General features: G+C 40.6%; 1 protein-coding gene across 1 annotated transcript in view; it reads left to right on the top strand.

Annotated features, from left to right (window-relative positions):
- Positions 1-15,321, top strand: part of LOC125707665 (H(+)/Cl(-) exchange transporter 7-like) — a 112,780-nt gene that overhangs the window by 78,156 nt on the left and 19,303 nt on the right. Inside the window, exons 2-5 of the mRNA XM_048974950.1 lie at positions 13,281-13,345; positions 13,438-13,554; positions 15,077-15,131; positions 15,259-15,319. Of these exons, the coding sequence (XP_048830907.1) occupies positions 13,328-13,345; positions 13,438-13,554; positions 15,077-15,131; positions 15,259-15,319 (251 nt within the window). The 5' untranslated portion in view covers positions 13,281-13,327. The remainder of the gene's footprint in view (positions 1-13,280; positions 13,346-13,437; positions 13,555-15,076; positions 15,132-15,258; positions 15,320-15,321) is intronic.

Below are 15,321 nucleotides of genomic sequence, written 5' to 3' on the forward strand. Positions count from 1 at the left end.
CACGAGGAGCGGACGAGCCGGGCATGACAGTTATCTGGCTGGTGTGCATTTTGTTTGGGTCCAAGCACGTCATCTCATGTACAATCGAGTACTTCAGAGGGCATTTATCCAAGGCCTTTTTGCACATTTTTGAGAGCACAATCTGGCAATTTTTTTTAATCTGAAGGACACCAAGGTCACTTCCACTGCCTTTGGCTCCTGACTGTCTCTGACAAAAAGATGGTTTGTCAAATTTCCAGAATCTTTCTGCACACTCAGCCCAAGGTTAACACTACCTCAGCTGTACATATCAAACCAGCTCAAACTCCATGTTATTCACATATTTTTTACTTCACAATTGTTTGATACATTTGTATGTAAAGATACCAGTGAATTCACAGAAGTCCCACCTTGATGACAGCCATTCCTATATCCACCTCCTTTGGACTGAGCCAGAGTTTTTGCCTGTACAACAGCTGTACATGTTGCTACACAACACTTAAACATTCTATTTCCTCAATGAACTATTTTTTTTGCAGCAAAAGCCATGAAGCAGCAATAAAATCTTTAAAATATGCTTACCAATAAATATGGTTCTCCCATTTAAACACATGTAAAGATAAACCATGGATATTTAAAAATCATGGGTTCGTTAATGAGTTTAAATGTTATTGAATGGCTTACCTTAAACTTCTCCAGTAAGTCTTCAGCGGTGGAGTGGCTCATGTACTGTGATCCCAGAACCAGGACTGCACTCGAGAGCCATTCTCATAATTCACCCAATACCTGACATGCACATCCAGTTGTTTTCTTTTGATGGTCCTGTTCATACTTACGTCAAACATGACAACGAAGCTCCCTTTTAATATATGGAGCGAGTCCAAATCGCGCAAGAAAAGCGGTTTTATCTTTACCACAAGTGACCCTGCGAGTCAGGGAACATCACCCTGGAGACGGTGTGAATGTCATCATTGGACGTATAGGAGTGATGTCGGCAAACCGTTTGCAAAGCCCATAGCACTTCTGCTTTCAGTGTGGGTTGAGGAGGATGTACTGAAGGCATTATTTGTCATGGGATCCGGAGACACTGCCAAAACGGGTGTAGGCCTATCTTTAGAGGTTGTACTTATCTCCACTGAATAAACATTTGAGGAAAATTTTTAGGTTAAAATCTGGGCTTATTCTATACTGAACAAAAATATAAACGCAACACTCTTGTTTCTGCTCCCATTTTTCATGAGATGGACTTAAAGACCTACAATTCATTCCAGATACACAATATTACCATTTCTCTCAAACATTTCTCACAAATCAGTCTAAATGTGTGATAGTGAGCACTTCTGCTTTGCTGAGATAATCCATCCCACCTCACAGGTGTGCCACATCAAGATGCTGATCTGACATCATGGGTAGTGCACAGGTGTACCTTATACTGCCCACAATAAAAGGCCACCCTGGAATGTGCAGTTTTTTGCTTTATTGGGGGTCTGGGGACTCAGAACCGGTCAGTATCTGGTGTGACCACCATTTGCCTCATGCAATGCAACACATCTTCTTCGCATAGAGTTTATCAGATTGTCAATTGTGGCCTGTGGAATGTTGGTCCACTCCTCTTCAATGGCTGTGCGAAGTTGTTGGATATTAGTGGGAACTGGTACACGCTGTCGTATACGCCGGTCAAGCACATCCCAAACATGCTCAACGGGTGACATGTCCGGTGAGTATGCTGGCCATGCAAGAACTGGGACATTTTCAGCTTCCAAGAACTGTGTACAGATCCTTGCAACATGGGGCCGTGCATTATCTGTCTGAGTGGCTGGTCTCAGACGATCTTGGAGGTGAACCTGCTGGATGTGGAGGTCCTGGGCTGGTGTGGTTACACGTGGTCTGCGGTTGTGAGGCCGGTTGGATGTACTGCCATATTCTCTGAAACGCCTTTGGAGACGGCTTATGGTTGAGAAATGAACATTCAATGCACGAGCAACAGATCTGGTTGACATTCCTGCTGTCAGCATGCCAATTGCACGCTCCCTCAATGCTTGTGGCATCTGTGGCATTTTGCTGTGAGACAAAACTGCACATTCCAGGGTGGCCTTTTATTGTGGGCAGTATAAGGTACACCTGTGCACTACCCATGATGTCAGATCAGCATCTTGATGTGGCACACCTGTGAGGTGGGATGGATTATCTCAGCAAAGCAGAAGTGCTCACTATCACACATTTAGACTGATTTGTGAGAAATGTTTGAGAGAAATGGTAATATTGTGTATCTGGAATGAATTGTAGATCTTTAAGTCCATCTCATGAAAAATGGGAGCAAAAACAAAAGTGTTGCGTTTATATTTTTGTTCAGTGTACATTGATTTACAGAATCAAATTTAAAAAACAAAGATACACTGATTTTATACAGATTACTAACTTTTGGGGATCACAATACAAATCTAAATATTTTAGACAAGTTACTTATCTGCTTATTGAATGGTGGGCGAAAAAAATATCTGTATAGTGTCCATTATCTAAAACCCCGCAATGACGTAGTTTGTGTTGTTCTTAAAATAATATTAACTTAAACGGTCAATCTGATTTTCTGGAGGAAAAATAATAGTTTTGATGAATCAACAGCTTGGGAAAATAGTCGCTAGATTAATTCAAAGAAAAATTGTCTGTAGTTGCACCTCAACAGTATAACCAGTGATAATACTATATAAATAAAATTAAAGTAATGGCACCAGCATAGACAGACACAGTAACAGTACAGAATGAGGTAACAGTGGCAGTGTGAGGAAATGTCAGCGTCACTGGCTGGTTAACAGCAATGGGGAGGAAACTTGTCTCTAAATCTGGAAATGCTTGTGCAGATGGATGGATGGAAGGTGAAAAGTGACAGTGCTGGGTGGCTAGAGTCTCTCAAGGTGCTGCTTGCTTTTCTGAGGCAGCACCTGAAGACGATGCCTTTGACCGCCAGAAGCTGTGTGCCCGAGGAACTGGAAGCTGTTGAAGCCTCTACAGCATCCTCTGCGATGTAGATAGGACTTTGGGGAGTCATCCGTTTGCGAAAGTCCAGGATCAGCTCCTTGGTTTCTCTAGCGTTGAGGGTGATGTTGTTATACATGGTGAAGAGCTGGGCCTACAAATCCCAGCATTCAAGAGGTGAAAATACAGACTTAGAGGGAATTTGGGAAAAGTGAAAAAATCCTCTTTACTCGTGTCTGTATAAATCTCACCAAGCGTAACTTTGCAGATTAAAGACTGGCTGAGAGTGTAAATGTAAACGCTGATAAGGAGTCAGGAACAAAGTGCTCATGTAGTGCACACCTGGGTCCAGAGGGCCCTTGTTCAGATGGAAAACTGAACAGGCATCTTTTGTGCTAAATGACAGCCGGTGCTGCTCAAGATGATGGACACTATGGGGAAATAAAAAAAAAAAGAGTTTTGAATGAAAAGACACACAAGAGTAACAGTGCAGCCTTGGTCACGTCTCCCCAGCTCATGACTGGACCAGGCTCCACATTGACCCCAAAACTGGCTTTACACACAGGAAACTCACTGAAACTCAACACAACATTGTCCTGATCTTGCCTGGGGAGTTTCACCTGGTTACTGAGATGACCGGCAGCACAGACAGTCTTACCAGCAACAGATATGCTATTAAGGGGTGCGAAGCGTCTGCTGCCAGCACATGGCTTTATATCTGTCGGCTGCATTTGCGCTGCTCCTCCCTCCTATAAAGAGGACAGTTGAACAGCAGTGTGAAGAAAGGGCACAGAAGCAGAAGTCAGTGGAAAAAGCCCCATTACTAACCCTAAGCCCAACTTACTGCAAACAGCCCACTGTATTTCATATGTCTGCTTCATATTTTCCATTTAATTGCCATAATCTCTGGCAGTCAGTGACAAAAGTTATTTACCCTTAAACAGTACTGAGATTGAGTAGAGTGAGGTACTTAAGCGGTATTATGGAAGAATAAAAGCTGAGTCCCATGTCCAGGCGAGATGCGTAGCTGACAGGCTGATGAATGTTTCAAACTCTTACCTCCACCGTACTGACAGGAACGGCGAGCTGCTGTGGCATCATGGCATTAAACTTCTGTTTCTCCAGGGAAGAAAACAACCAAGACCAACCTTAATAATCCACACACTTTGAAGACTGACATAAATGGTAAATATGAGACGTAAATATCATCCAACACTACCAGGTACTCAGTGAATACTCAGTCATGCAGAAATATAATCTAAAGTTATAATTATGGGGACACGTGGCCGTCCACTGCAGGTGACAATGTCCTAAACTCTTTCATACTTAAAGAACACATACAGTTATTACTTTGTAAGGATGCATAAAACTCCAGTTCAGTAAATTTATGGAATATATACTGCAGCAACTACTTTATAGTCATTTATTAAGTAACTGACTTATTTCTTCCCTGCGGGAACTTGTAATTATGCTGAAATAAAAATGTAACTTAACAGCGTTAAAAAGAACTCAGGAATCCAGTCCAAAATGCTTTAGTTTGACATGTGATCAAAATTCAAACTAAATTTCATAGAGTAAACTAATACATGATAGCATCCATGCAAAAGATCAACGGCAGAACAGGGGCTCTTAAGGCAGACTGCATTAAAAAGGAATTAATCATCTCTCTCAATTTAAATTTGGGATAATAATTCTCTTCAGAAGCCTCCATAGAATAGTGCATCCATCCCCTCACTTATGTGTAGAGACGTATCCTAAGGCTCTGGCAACAACATTCAGGTCAACAGCATCAAAAATTTCACAGCTAGTTTTAAAACTTGTTTTTCACTTTACGTTACAGCAAGTTAGTTAATATTAAATTATTGCAACGTGCAGATTAATAGTCAGAAAAGGTTTTTGAAATTTACATAATGATAAATGAGAACTATATTTGATTACTAATTACTGTTGACTAATTTCCTGTCTGGACTTTTCCCCCTTCATTGTTAAAAGTCATTATATGTCTGGGTGCCAGTCAGTGGAAGCACACAGACACCTGGCCTATTCATTCAGCACCAGCCCATCAAGTAGAGAATTCAGCACCACGGACAGTGACCTGTGTTACTATGACATCAGGTCATTGGCTCTAAATATTTTTCTAGAAATAACTAAATGGCTCTATTGTAGAAATTTCCAGCCAGAGACTGGGTTCCTATATGAAGAGAATATTATTATTCAGACAAAGAAAATAAACTACAGAAAACTAGCTCTGCATGTCATCTCCCCTTTACTCCTTAAGCAGGGCACACGCACATCAACAAGTACCAATGCAGCAAATACAGATGAACAATTTCACAGCTTCAGAAGAAGTCAGATTTCTGTGTAATTCAGAGATTGTCAAAGACTTCTGATAGAACATTTTCTGCACTTGAGTCTAATTTCAAGATAAATTGCACCTGGGTCTATTAAAACAAGGTGATGCTGCCTGACCTACCAACCAAGGCTGGGGAGGAAACGTAGGAATACAAGGAAAGCAAGGAAGAAAAGCAGCCACCCTATCTCATGGTCACGGACACAAACATCAGGGAGTGTTATGAAGAAGACACCACACTTAGGACCATTGGTTTTACGCAGTGAATTACACCAGAGAGAGTTTTTACATTCTAGCTGTGTTATGTAACATTCCTCAGCCTTCAGCTTTTTTCCCCACACAATGCAGGACATGCAGGGGTGCCAAACAAAACAGTGGAGCTGCAGTGTAGCCAATTATTTCTTTCAGTAGTTTTAAGATGGTTTGTGAGGTTGTGTGTTAGAGATGGCGGTGAGCAACACTGAGGCATCTCAGGGAACCATGTTGCCCATATTAAAAAACATGCACGCATGCAACTCAGGCAATCCAGCATTTCTTATTTCAGTTACGTATGACACTGCATGTTGCGGTTTTACATGTTCACTACAAGTCAGTGGTTTTTTCCTTGTATGATTATGGCCACATTCACACCAAAAACACACTAGACATACTGTACAAGGCACTCAAGGGAAAAATTCTCAGAACACAAAGTGAATGTATCAACCGAAGAAGGATTTTTCCTTTTCGGAATATTCATTTTTTTCCATGTGGAACCACTGTCCATGATTCAATTGAGTGCATTCAAAGAATGATACATCAAAACTAATAGTGACAAAATATTCATTTAATATGCATTGTACATGAATGTAGGACTTAGATGTTGATGAATTTCTCATCAGTGAAGGGCATATACACTTAAGGGGTATTATGAAAAAAAAAGTTGAGAACCCAGAAGTAACTATCCGATTAAAGATGTAATCTGGTACATGTGCAGACCAGTGATGGATATGTAAATGATTCAAATTGCAAGTGTGGTAGAAAAATTTAGAATATAATACTTAGAATAAAAGTCGGACCTCTCAGTTTGATGAGGTAAAGGAAAATCTCTTTTATTTCAGCAACTCAGCAAAGCGCTCTCATCACACTCTGGCATTCGGTACCAAGATCTTTTTTAGCTCTCCCAGCAACCAGTTGATATACCATAACTCCCACTTCACAGTAAGGGTGTCTAAATCCTGATTGGTCACAACACACCAATGAACCAAGCTTAAACGTATAACAAACACAATTTTCGAATTCTATTGGTTCACCTTGGTGGCAAGGTAAAGTCCACCCATTCTACTCAGTCTACCAGAACATGTCTCGACTGCTAGGCTCCTACTGGAGATATGAATATAGATATTGATTACATGACATTGAATCACTGTAAATACTCAGTTGTCCTTTGATTAATGATTAACGTATTGACGTATTGTCATTGAATCACTGCCAATACATGGTTAACATATGATTAGTATGATTAACAATTACTTATACATTTGCACTACCGCATAGCTTGCTATATATTGTTTGCCACAACTATTCTATAAAGCTATAACTCGCTGTGCACCAGTTGGGGCAGCTTCGAATCTCTCCCTGCAGGTGGTTTCTCCCCCCCCCTTTGTTCCGCTGTCTGCCTCTCCAAGGCCCGAGCTTTCCTCAGGGTCTGCGGAACTTACTGCAGGCAGCTATCTCGAAGCGAGGTCACACAGTATTCAAAACAATCTCTTCTTGCCTAAGGCCTAAAGACACACACAGTCCCAATATGCCAACCTCCCGGGCCTACCGATGTCCAATTTTAATTCCACATTCCCCCCTTTTGAACATGCGAAATCCGCATAGTTCACAAACAATCAGAGTCCGCAGTGTAGTAAAACGCCGGACCATTGCGCAGCGGGTCGAAGCGGGCCGGTGGCGGCTGGATGGAACAGGAGTCACCAACGGTGTCGGCGTTGCCGGTCGCACGGACGACAACCCGGGGCTGAGAGTCGTAGAGCCAGGCGGGAAGAAGAGGATCATCCGCATAGGGAAGAGGGGGAGCCCGTAGGAGCATAACAGAATTTGCCTGGGAAGACAGAATACTAGAACAACACCTAAACAGCAAAAAGATTAGCAGCAACACTACTAGCAGTAACACTACACTAAAAACTAAGGGTCTGAACACCCCTGATAAACCCGGGATCAGTGAGGAGAACCAGTAGTCCCAGCTGTACTCAAACAGGCCATGCTCTTTGTGTACCTCAGACATCTGCTTGTGCACCACGTCCTCTAGATCCTGCACAGCCTGAGTGGAATCAGGGATGTACGTGCAACATTCTCTTCCCACAATAGCACAAACTCCACCTTTCTCAGCCAACAGGAGATCCAATGCCATGCGGTTTTGCAGAGCTACCTGCCTAACCGCCGACAATTCACCCGAGACGGCCTTCACGGTGTCAAGCGTTTGATTGGCCACCTTTTCAACTGCAGTCTGCAGGGCAGTCACCTCTGTCTGAAGGTCTGCCACCCCAAGGGATGGAATAAATACCCCAAACCATTGTTCAGTCCGACTAAGAGACCGTCTGCTGCGTGTATATGCACGCACAGCTAACGACATCTGCGCCTTGGGCACTACACGAATAGGAGGAACAAGATAAGCTAGATAACAATACCAATCAGCCTTCGTTTTCGAAAGAGACAAAACAGTGTAACCTTTAAGGGTGTCTTTGCGACCACAGATAAACGCAGAACGCGGCGGTGCCACAAGCAGGACATCACCAAGGACAGAGAAGTTAACATAAGCCTTACAGTGAAGAGGTGGGGAGGAAGGGGTTCGAGTCTGGGTTGAATTAGACAAATGGAAACACACAGTCCCATTTACCGGGATGACAGCCAAGCCATCCTCAGGCAGTGTCACTCCCTTCAAAAGAACATTTTGGGGGATGGATTGTAGCCAGGCAATTATAGGCAGGTATAGGAACTGCAGTTCGGACTGGAGGCATAGCCGGGGCGAGATGGCTGTGCATGTTCCGATGGTAGGGCATATTGGCAAAGGAGCAGGCACGGGAAAGACAGGCAGGGTCCTGATAGATTTGGTGGAGCATCGGCGGGCATATTGAATTTGCAGTGTAGCAGCCTTTCTGTTTGCTTGTTTCAGGGGTGAACAATCTTATCCGCAAAGGGCCGGTGTGTATGCAGGTTTTCGCTGCAACTCCCTAATTAGATTTCTAATTAGAGGACTGATTAGCTGAAGAGTCCTCATACCTGGTTTTGAAGAGCTGACCTAAAGGTTACCCCAAAAACCTGTTTTTTTTTTGTTTGAATGGGGCAGTGAGTCATGGGGTAAACTACTGTTCTTTAGGGGTTTTCAAGGTGGAATTACGGGTCGATAATTTTAAGGATCAGGTTGTAAACCTCCCTGGTGTTGCTTTAATATGTTTTATCTGAGGTTGTATCGTGTATTATCAAGCCAGCCGGCTTAGTGGCCTCGGGAGCGGGGTTTAGTGGGAGCAGCTGGCTAGTTTTATTTTCTTTTTTGTTTGTGTCTTTTTCTTTGTTGTATGTATATTTTGGGTTCATTATTAGGCAGGCTGGGCCTTTTGGCACCTGTAGTCTGGGTGCTGGATTGCCCATAGGGGTCTTTTTTATTGCTGTGATTTGCTGTGTCATTCACTAGTGTGATTTGTGCTGGATGTGTTTTTAAGGTTGTGCTGTGGCGTGTACCTGAGCAAACTTTGGGCAACCTGTTCTCTTGTTGGCTTTATTGACAAAGGGTGGATTAGTCTAATTACGGCCTGCTACAAATAGCTGCATATAACGTATAAAAAAAATCACCTTATGGGTGCTCCGTAGGGTAGCAAGATCTTGAGTTTTTTTACAGTACTCGGGTACGTTTTAAAATTTTCGACCAATCAGCAAACATTATTCTGACAGCATAGCTGGGAAACCAATGAAAAGTGAGTGCAACGTTCTAGAACTTGACTTCGGGTTGACGCTCCCTATAAAAGAGCTGGGTACTGCTTCAAGGCGTTCAGTTGGCGCTACCTCCTGATAGAGTAGCACTGTACGGCTCTTGTTCCGTAAAACAACATCAAAAGGATGAAAAAAAAAACAATTTTTAAAGAAGACGAAAAAAACATCGTCTAAAAAAATAAGCCAAAAAAATAATATCCGAAGAAGGAAAAACATGCAAAGTAAAAAAAACAAACAAAAATAAAAAACAATATCCAAAGAAGAAGGAAAAAAACATCCAAAGGGAGAAAAGAAGAACTGAAGGGCAAACAAGGTAGGAGGAAATACAAATTTCGTTTCAGCACCGTTGGAGTGCCAAGCCGTGAAAAGCATTTGGCCAGAAGACAAGGTAAGTGTTGTAGCTGTTATTTTAAAACAGCGCTTTTCAAAATGCTGCTTTATAATCGTTTGAGATCGTTAGCCAGTGTGACAGCTGAAGGCTTTTTGAGTTTACCAACATAAAGTTTTATTTCTGTATTAGGACATTGTCAGGAACAATGATGTGTTCATCGCTATGATGTGGTCAAAAAGCGATGCATTGAATCTTAGAAACATTTGTGATTTTTCAAACGATGCTTTTCCTTTTATTTAATCAGTAAAATTTCCATCGGTTTTATATAGTGCCCCTTGAAATATGTCTTTAGCTCATTTTCCGGGCATTTTACTAGAATGCATCCTGAGAAATACACAAGCTCTGCTGCATTTCCGTGCCTCGATGTTTAGTGCCGAGTATAATTGTTGCAGTTGCCTTTTATATATTCCATGAGACCTGTTGGTACCAAGAGAAGTGTGAGACTGTCAGGGTGAATTTATCATACAATCGCACGCATAAATACCTGAGGGTTGCCAGTCCTTTTGCGTTGTTACAGGAGGACTAGAGCTGACGAGTGTGTTTCTACACACTATCAAGGGCATTGTAGTACAGTTTTCTCAGGTGGGAGAATGCTGCCGATCTCCTATTTGACAATACAGCCCTTGATATATTAGAATATTACAGAACTAGAAGCCTTTTGCAAGGAAGAATGTGAGAAAATCCCAAGTACAAGAACTGAAAGCCTTTCAGCTGGCTATAAGAAGCGCTTGTAAGCTGTGATATCTGGCAGAGGAGGTGTTACTAAGTACTGATTACGTAGGGTGCCCAAACTTTTGCAGAGTGCCATAATAATGTTTTTATTTTGTAATTTTGTTCAATTTATGGCATAAAAAGTAACTATTCATCAATGTTTGCTGAAAATATTGTGTATTTTCCCCCCAGTTCCTAAAGAGACTGTATTAACTGATATTGTTGCTTTTGTAATTGAAAAGATGTTATTTGTCAAGGGGTGCCAAACCTTTGCATAAGACTGTACACAGTGTGTGTATGTGTTTATGTGAGTGTGTGTCTGTGTGTGTCTTTATATATATATATGTGTGTGTGTGTGTGTATATATTTCTGTATATGCATGTGTATATATATATTTATATATAGTTCACACACATTCAAACTTATTTGAATACACATTCAAAATAATTTTTATTATTATTATTTTCGTTTTTTTTTTTTTTTGTGTTTTAAAATGTTTTATTTTTGCAATGGAAATAAAAATAAAGCAGTTCTCCATAAAGGAGGGATGGTGGATGGAATATATATATACATATATATAAAATAATTGTCACACAACCTGGGTGACATGCCTTGCCTGCTCACCCAGTTTTAGTGCACCTTAGTTATTCATAATGACCATCTAGTCTCGATACACCCATGAATATATATGTATATATATATATATATATATATAGTTTTTCTGTTTTTTTTTTGCAATAGACAATAAAAATAACGCAGTTCTCCGTAAAGGAGGGATGGTGGATGGAATATATATATACATATATATATAAAATAATTGTCACACAACCTGGGTGACATGCCTTGCCTGCTCACCCAATTTTAGTGCACCTTAGTTATCCATACTGACCATCTAGTCTCGACACACCCATATATATATATATATATGTATATATATATAGATATTTTTTCTTTTTCTTGTGTTTTTTTTTTCGCAATGGATATTAATAATAAAGCAGTCCTCCGTAAAGGAGGGGTGGTGGAGGGAATATATATATACATTTATATAAAATAATTGTCACACAACTGGGGTGACATGCCTTGCCTGCTCACCCAATTTTAGTGCACCTTAGTTATCCATAATGACCATCTAGTCTCGATACACCCATAAATATATATGTATATATATATATATATATATAGTTTTTTTTTTTTTTTGCAATAGACAATAAAAATAACGCAGTTCTCCATAAAAGAGGGATGGTGGATGGAATATATATATACATATATATAAAATAATTGTCACACAACCTGGGTGACATGCCTTGCCTGCTCACCCAATTTTAGTGCACCTTAGTTATCCATACTGACCATCTAGTCTCGACACACCCATATATATATATATATATATATATATATATGTATATATATAGATATTTTTTCTTTTTCTTGTGTTTTTTTTTCGCAATGGATATTAATAATAAAGCAGTCCTCCGTAAAGGAGGGGTGGTGGAGGGAATATATATATACATTTATATAAAATAATTGTCACACAACCTGGGTGACATGCCTTGCCTGCTCACCCAATTTTAGTGCAACTTAGTTATCCATAATGACCAACTAGTCTCGATACACCCATAAATATATATGTGTGTATATATATATATAGTTTTTTTGTGTTATTTTTTTGCAATAGACAATAAAAATAACGCAGTTCTCCATAAAGGAGGGATGGTGGATGGAATATATATATACATATATATAAAATAATTAATGTCACACAACCTGGGTGACATGCCTTGCCTGCTCACCCAATTTGAATGCACCTTAGTTATCCATAATGACCATCTAGTCTCGATACACCCATAAATATATATGTATATATATAGTTTTTTTTTTTCGCAATGGACAATAAAAATAACGCAGTTCTCCATAAAGGAGGGATGGTGGATGGAATATATATATACATACATATAAAATAATTGTCACACAACCGGGGTGACATGCCTTGCCTGCTCACCCAATTTTAGTGCACCTTAGTTATTCATAATGACCATCTAGTCTCGATACACCCATAAATATATATGTATATATGTATTGTTTTTTGTTTGTTTTTTTTTGCAATAGACAATAAAAATAACGCAGTTCTCCATAAAAGAGGGATGGTGGATGGAATATATATATACATATATATAAAATAATTGTCACACAACCTGGGTGACATGCCTTGCCTGCTCACCCAATTTTAGTGCACCTTAGTTATCCATAATGACCATCTAGTCTCGATACACCCATATATATATATATATATATATATATATATATATATATATATATATATATATATATATATATATATATATATATATATATATATAGTTTTTTTTTTCTTCGTAATGGACAATAAAAATAACGCAGTTCTCCGTAAAGGAGGGATGGTGGATGGAATATATATATACATATATATAAAATAATTGTCACACAACCTGGGTGACATGCCTTGCCTGCTCACCCAATTTTAGTGCACCTTAGTTATCCATACTGACCATCTAGTCTCGACACACCCATATACACACCCGAAGCTCTGATCTCAGATCAGTTCCATGCCTCCAGAATCTAATGTTACCCTCAAGGAAGAAGGGAAGCTATGATGAGTAAAAAAAAGGTTATTAGAGTGTCCTGTCAGCGTTGGGCTTCTTCGGCCTCCGCCATTGATTTTTCGGTTTCAGGATGGAAAGTACAAGGTGGCTCTGTGTTGATGAATAATCCAGGAAAAAAATGCCACAAAGGCATGGAGTCACACCAGTGGAGTCTTATCCTTGCAATAAAGACCCCTGTATGACCTTTGCTGAATATTTCCAGTTTAGTGGAGCTGATCTGTGAGTAATGCAGTTATGCAGCAGTTTCTGATGGTTTCCGGTTTTGCAGGTGGTGTCCTTTTCAGCTTGGAGGAGGGAGCCTCCTTCTGGAACCAGATGTTGACCTGGAGAATCGTGAGTGACGTTTCCGATTAGCATACCTGATCTCCTTGCCCCGCCACGGGGCTCTGGTGAAATGTAACTATTCAGTGACCCGTATCTTTCAGTTCTTCGCTTCCATGATCTCGACCTTCACCTTGAACTTCTTCATGAGTATCTACCACAACAAGCCGGGAGATTTTAGTAACCCAGGTCTCATCAACTTTGGACGCTTTGACAACGATGTAAGTTTCCCATTTCTGTCGGTGTTGTGATGTAGATTGTCCTTTTTAAAAGTCTGTAGATGGAATCTTGAAAATCAAAATATTGGGCATCGGTAATTGATCTGGTTGTCTTGGCCAATGGTATGCTGTCCGCAAGTCAAGTAGCTCTTGGGAGATGTCGGCCGTTACCCTCTGACATTGGTTTCCTGCCTCCCGTTAGTCAGTGGGGAAAATGTGATGTTTATGGATGTCTGGACAACTTAGAGTGGAGAGCATTTTATAATCATTACCTCGTTTGGGAAAGGCGAAAGAAGACGGTATAATTTTGACCAAAATCCAGAATGAGACCAAGTTCACACTGTTCCCGAACATGTTTTGGTCTTTCCTGTCCGTGCCGTTCAAGAAGGGGCTGATCTGTGAACTTTATGGGGAAACAAGGGTGAGAGAGAAAAGGATGAGCTGTTATTTCCAGAAAGGGCTCGACTCGGTACCCTGTCACATGAGCAGTGATGTATTTTTACCTGCCTTCTGGTCACATGGGTTGGAAAGGAAACCATGAAACGTTTGTTGGGGGACTTGGACACAGCCCCCACCCCGCAGCGCATGACTTTCCTGGGAGGCCCCCTGGGCTGGAAATATAGTCATCACCTCGGTGGACATGAGTACCGCGCTGTTTTAGTTGGGCCTCCTGGTTTAGGTAGGCATGTTAGCCATGGTTGTGGATGTTTCTCGTTACAAGAGAGGCACCTGTAGCAGTTTACATGGTATGCAGATACGGTTGTTTATTTTATTTTTTTTAAACGCAGCAGAATTTTTCCCGCCTTCGGTGCCTGAAGTTTTTGGGAAACGTTTGCCCCGGATGCCCACTGTATGCTTCCTGTAGGATCACAACACGTTCACCATTTTTTTAAAAATTATACACTACTGTGCAAAAGTCTTAGGCAGGCAAAGAAAATGATATTTAGATTATCCTCGTGTTGGTGTAAAACTATGATATTATGCCTGTGAAAGTGTGTCAACTTCGCCATTTCAGAACCTCTGCTAAAATCATCCTAGTATTTGCAGCGACCGTCCAATGCAGCCATGTGTTTTTTTTGACTTGGCCACCAGCACACCTCATACAGCTAGTCAGTCTCTCACTGACTTTTTAAGCCAGTATATTTAACTTTTTTTAATTCAGCTGTTGGTGAAATTTAACAAAATCATGGAACGGCTGAGGTGCCCCTGAGGAGAAGTTTGGGAACTGAAGCGGTGTTCATCTAGCCATCCAACTAGATATCAGTAACTTTTTAGAAAATAGAAGAAATTACTCTATATATATATATATATATATATATATATATATATATATATATATATATATATATATATATATATATATATATATATATATAAAATAAAATTAAATAAAAAAAAAAAGAGGCAAACAAGAGGTGCCCCCATGTGTGTAGTCCTGTAGGGTGTGATGTTGTCATTTGCATGTTTGACTGGAGGATTCTGGGTATTGATTTTTTTTTCTTTTTTTTTACCCCCCCCCCCTCAGAGCACGGAGTACTACCTGTATGAGATTCCTCTGTTTATCGTCATGGGAGCCTTCGGTGAGAGAGAGAGAGAGAGAGGGAGCGTCTTATTGTGGAAACCCAAACCTTGCTCTTTTACATCTTAACGGACTGGTTCTGTTTCTGGTTTTCTCATGCCGGGCCCATGTCTCTTTCCCCCCCGCAGGTGGATTGCTGGGAGCACTGTTCAACGTCCTGAACTACTGGCTCACCATCCTCAGGATCAGGT

This window comes from Brienomyrus brachyistius, chromosome 14, assembly GCF_023856365.1.
Source record: "Brienomyrus brachyistius isolate T26 chromosome 14, BBRACH_0.4, whole genome shotgun sequence".
Lineage (NCBI taxonomy): Eukaryota > Metazoa > Chordata > Actinopteri > Osteoglossiformes > Mormyridae > Brienomyrus > Brienomyrus brachyistius.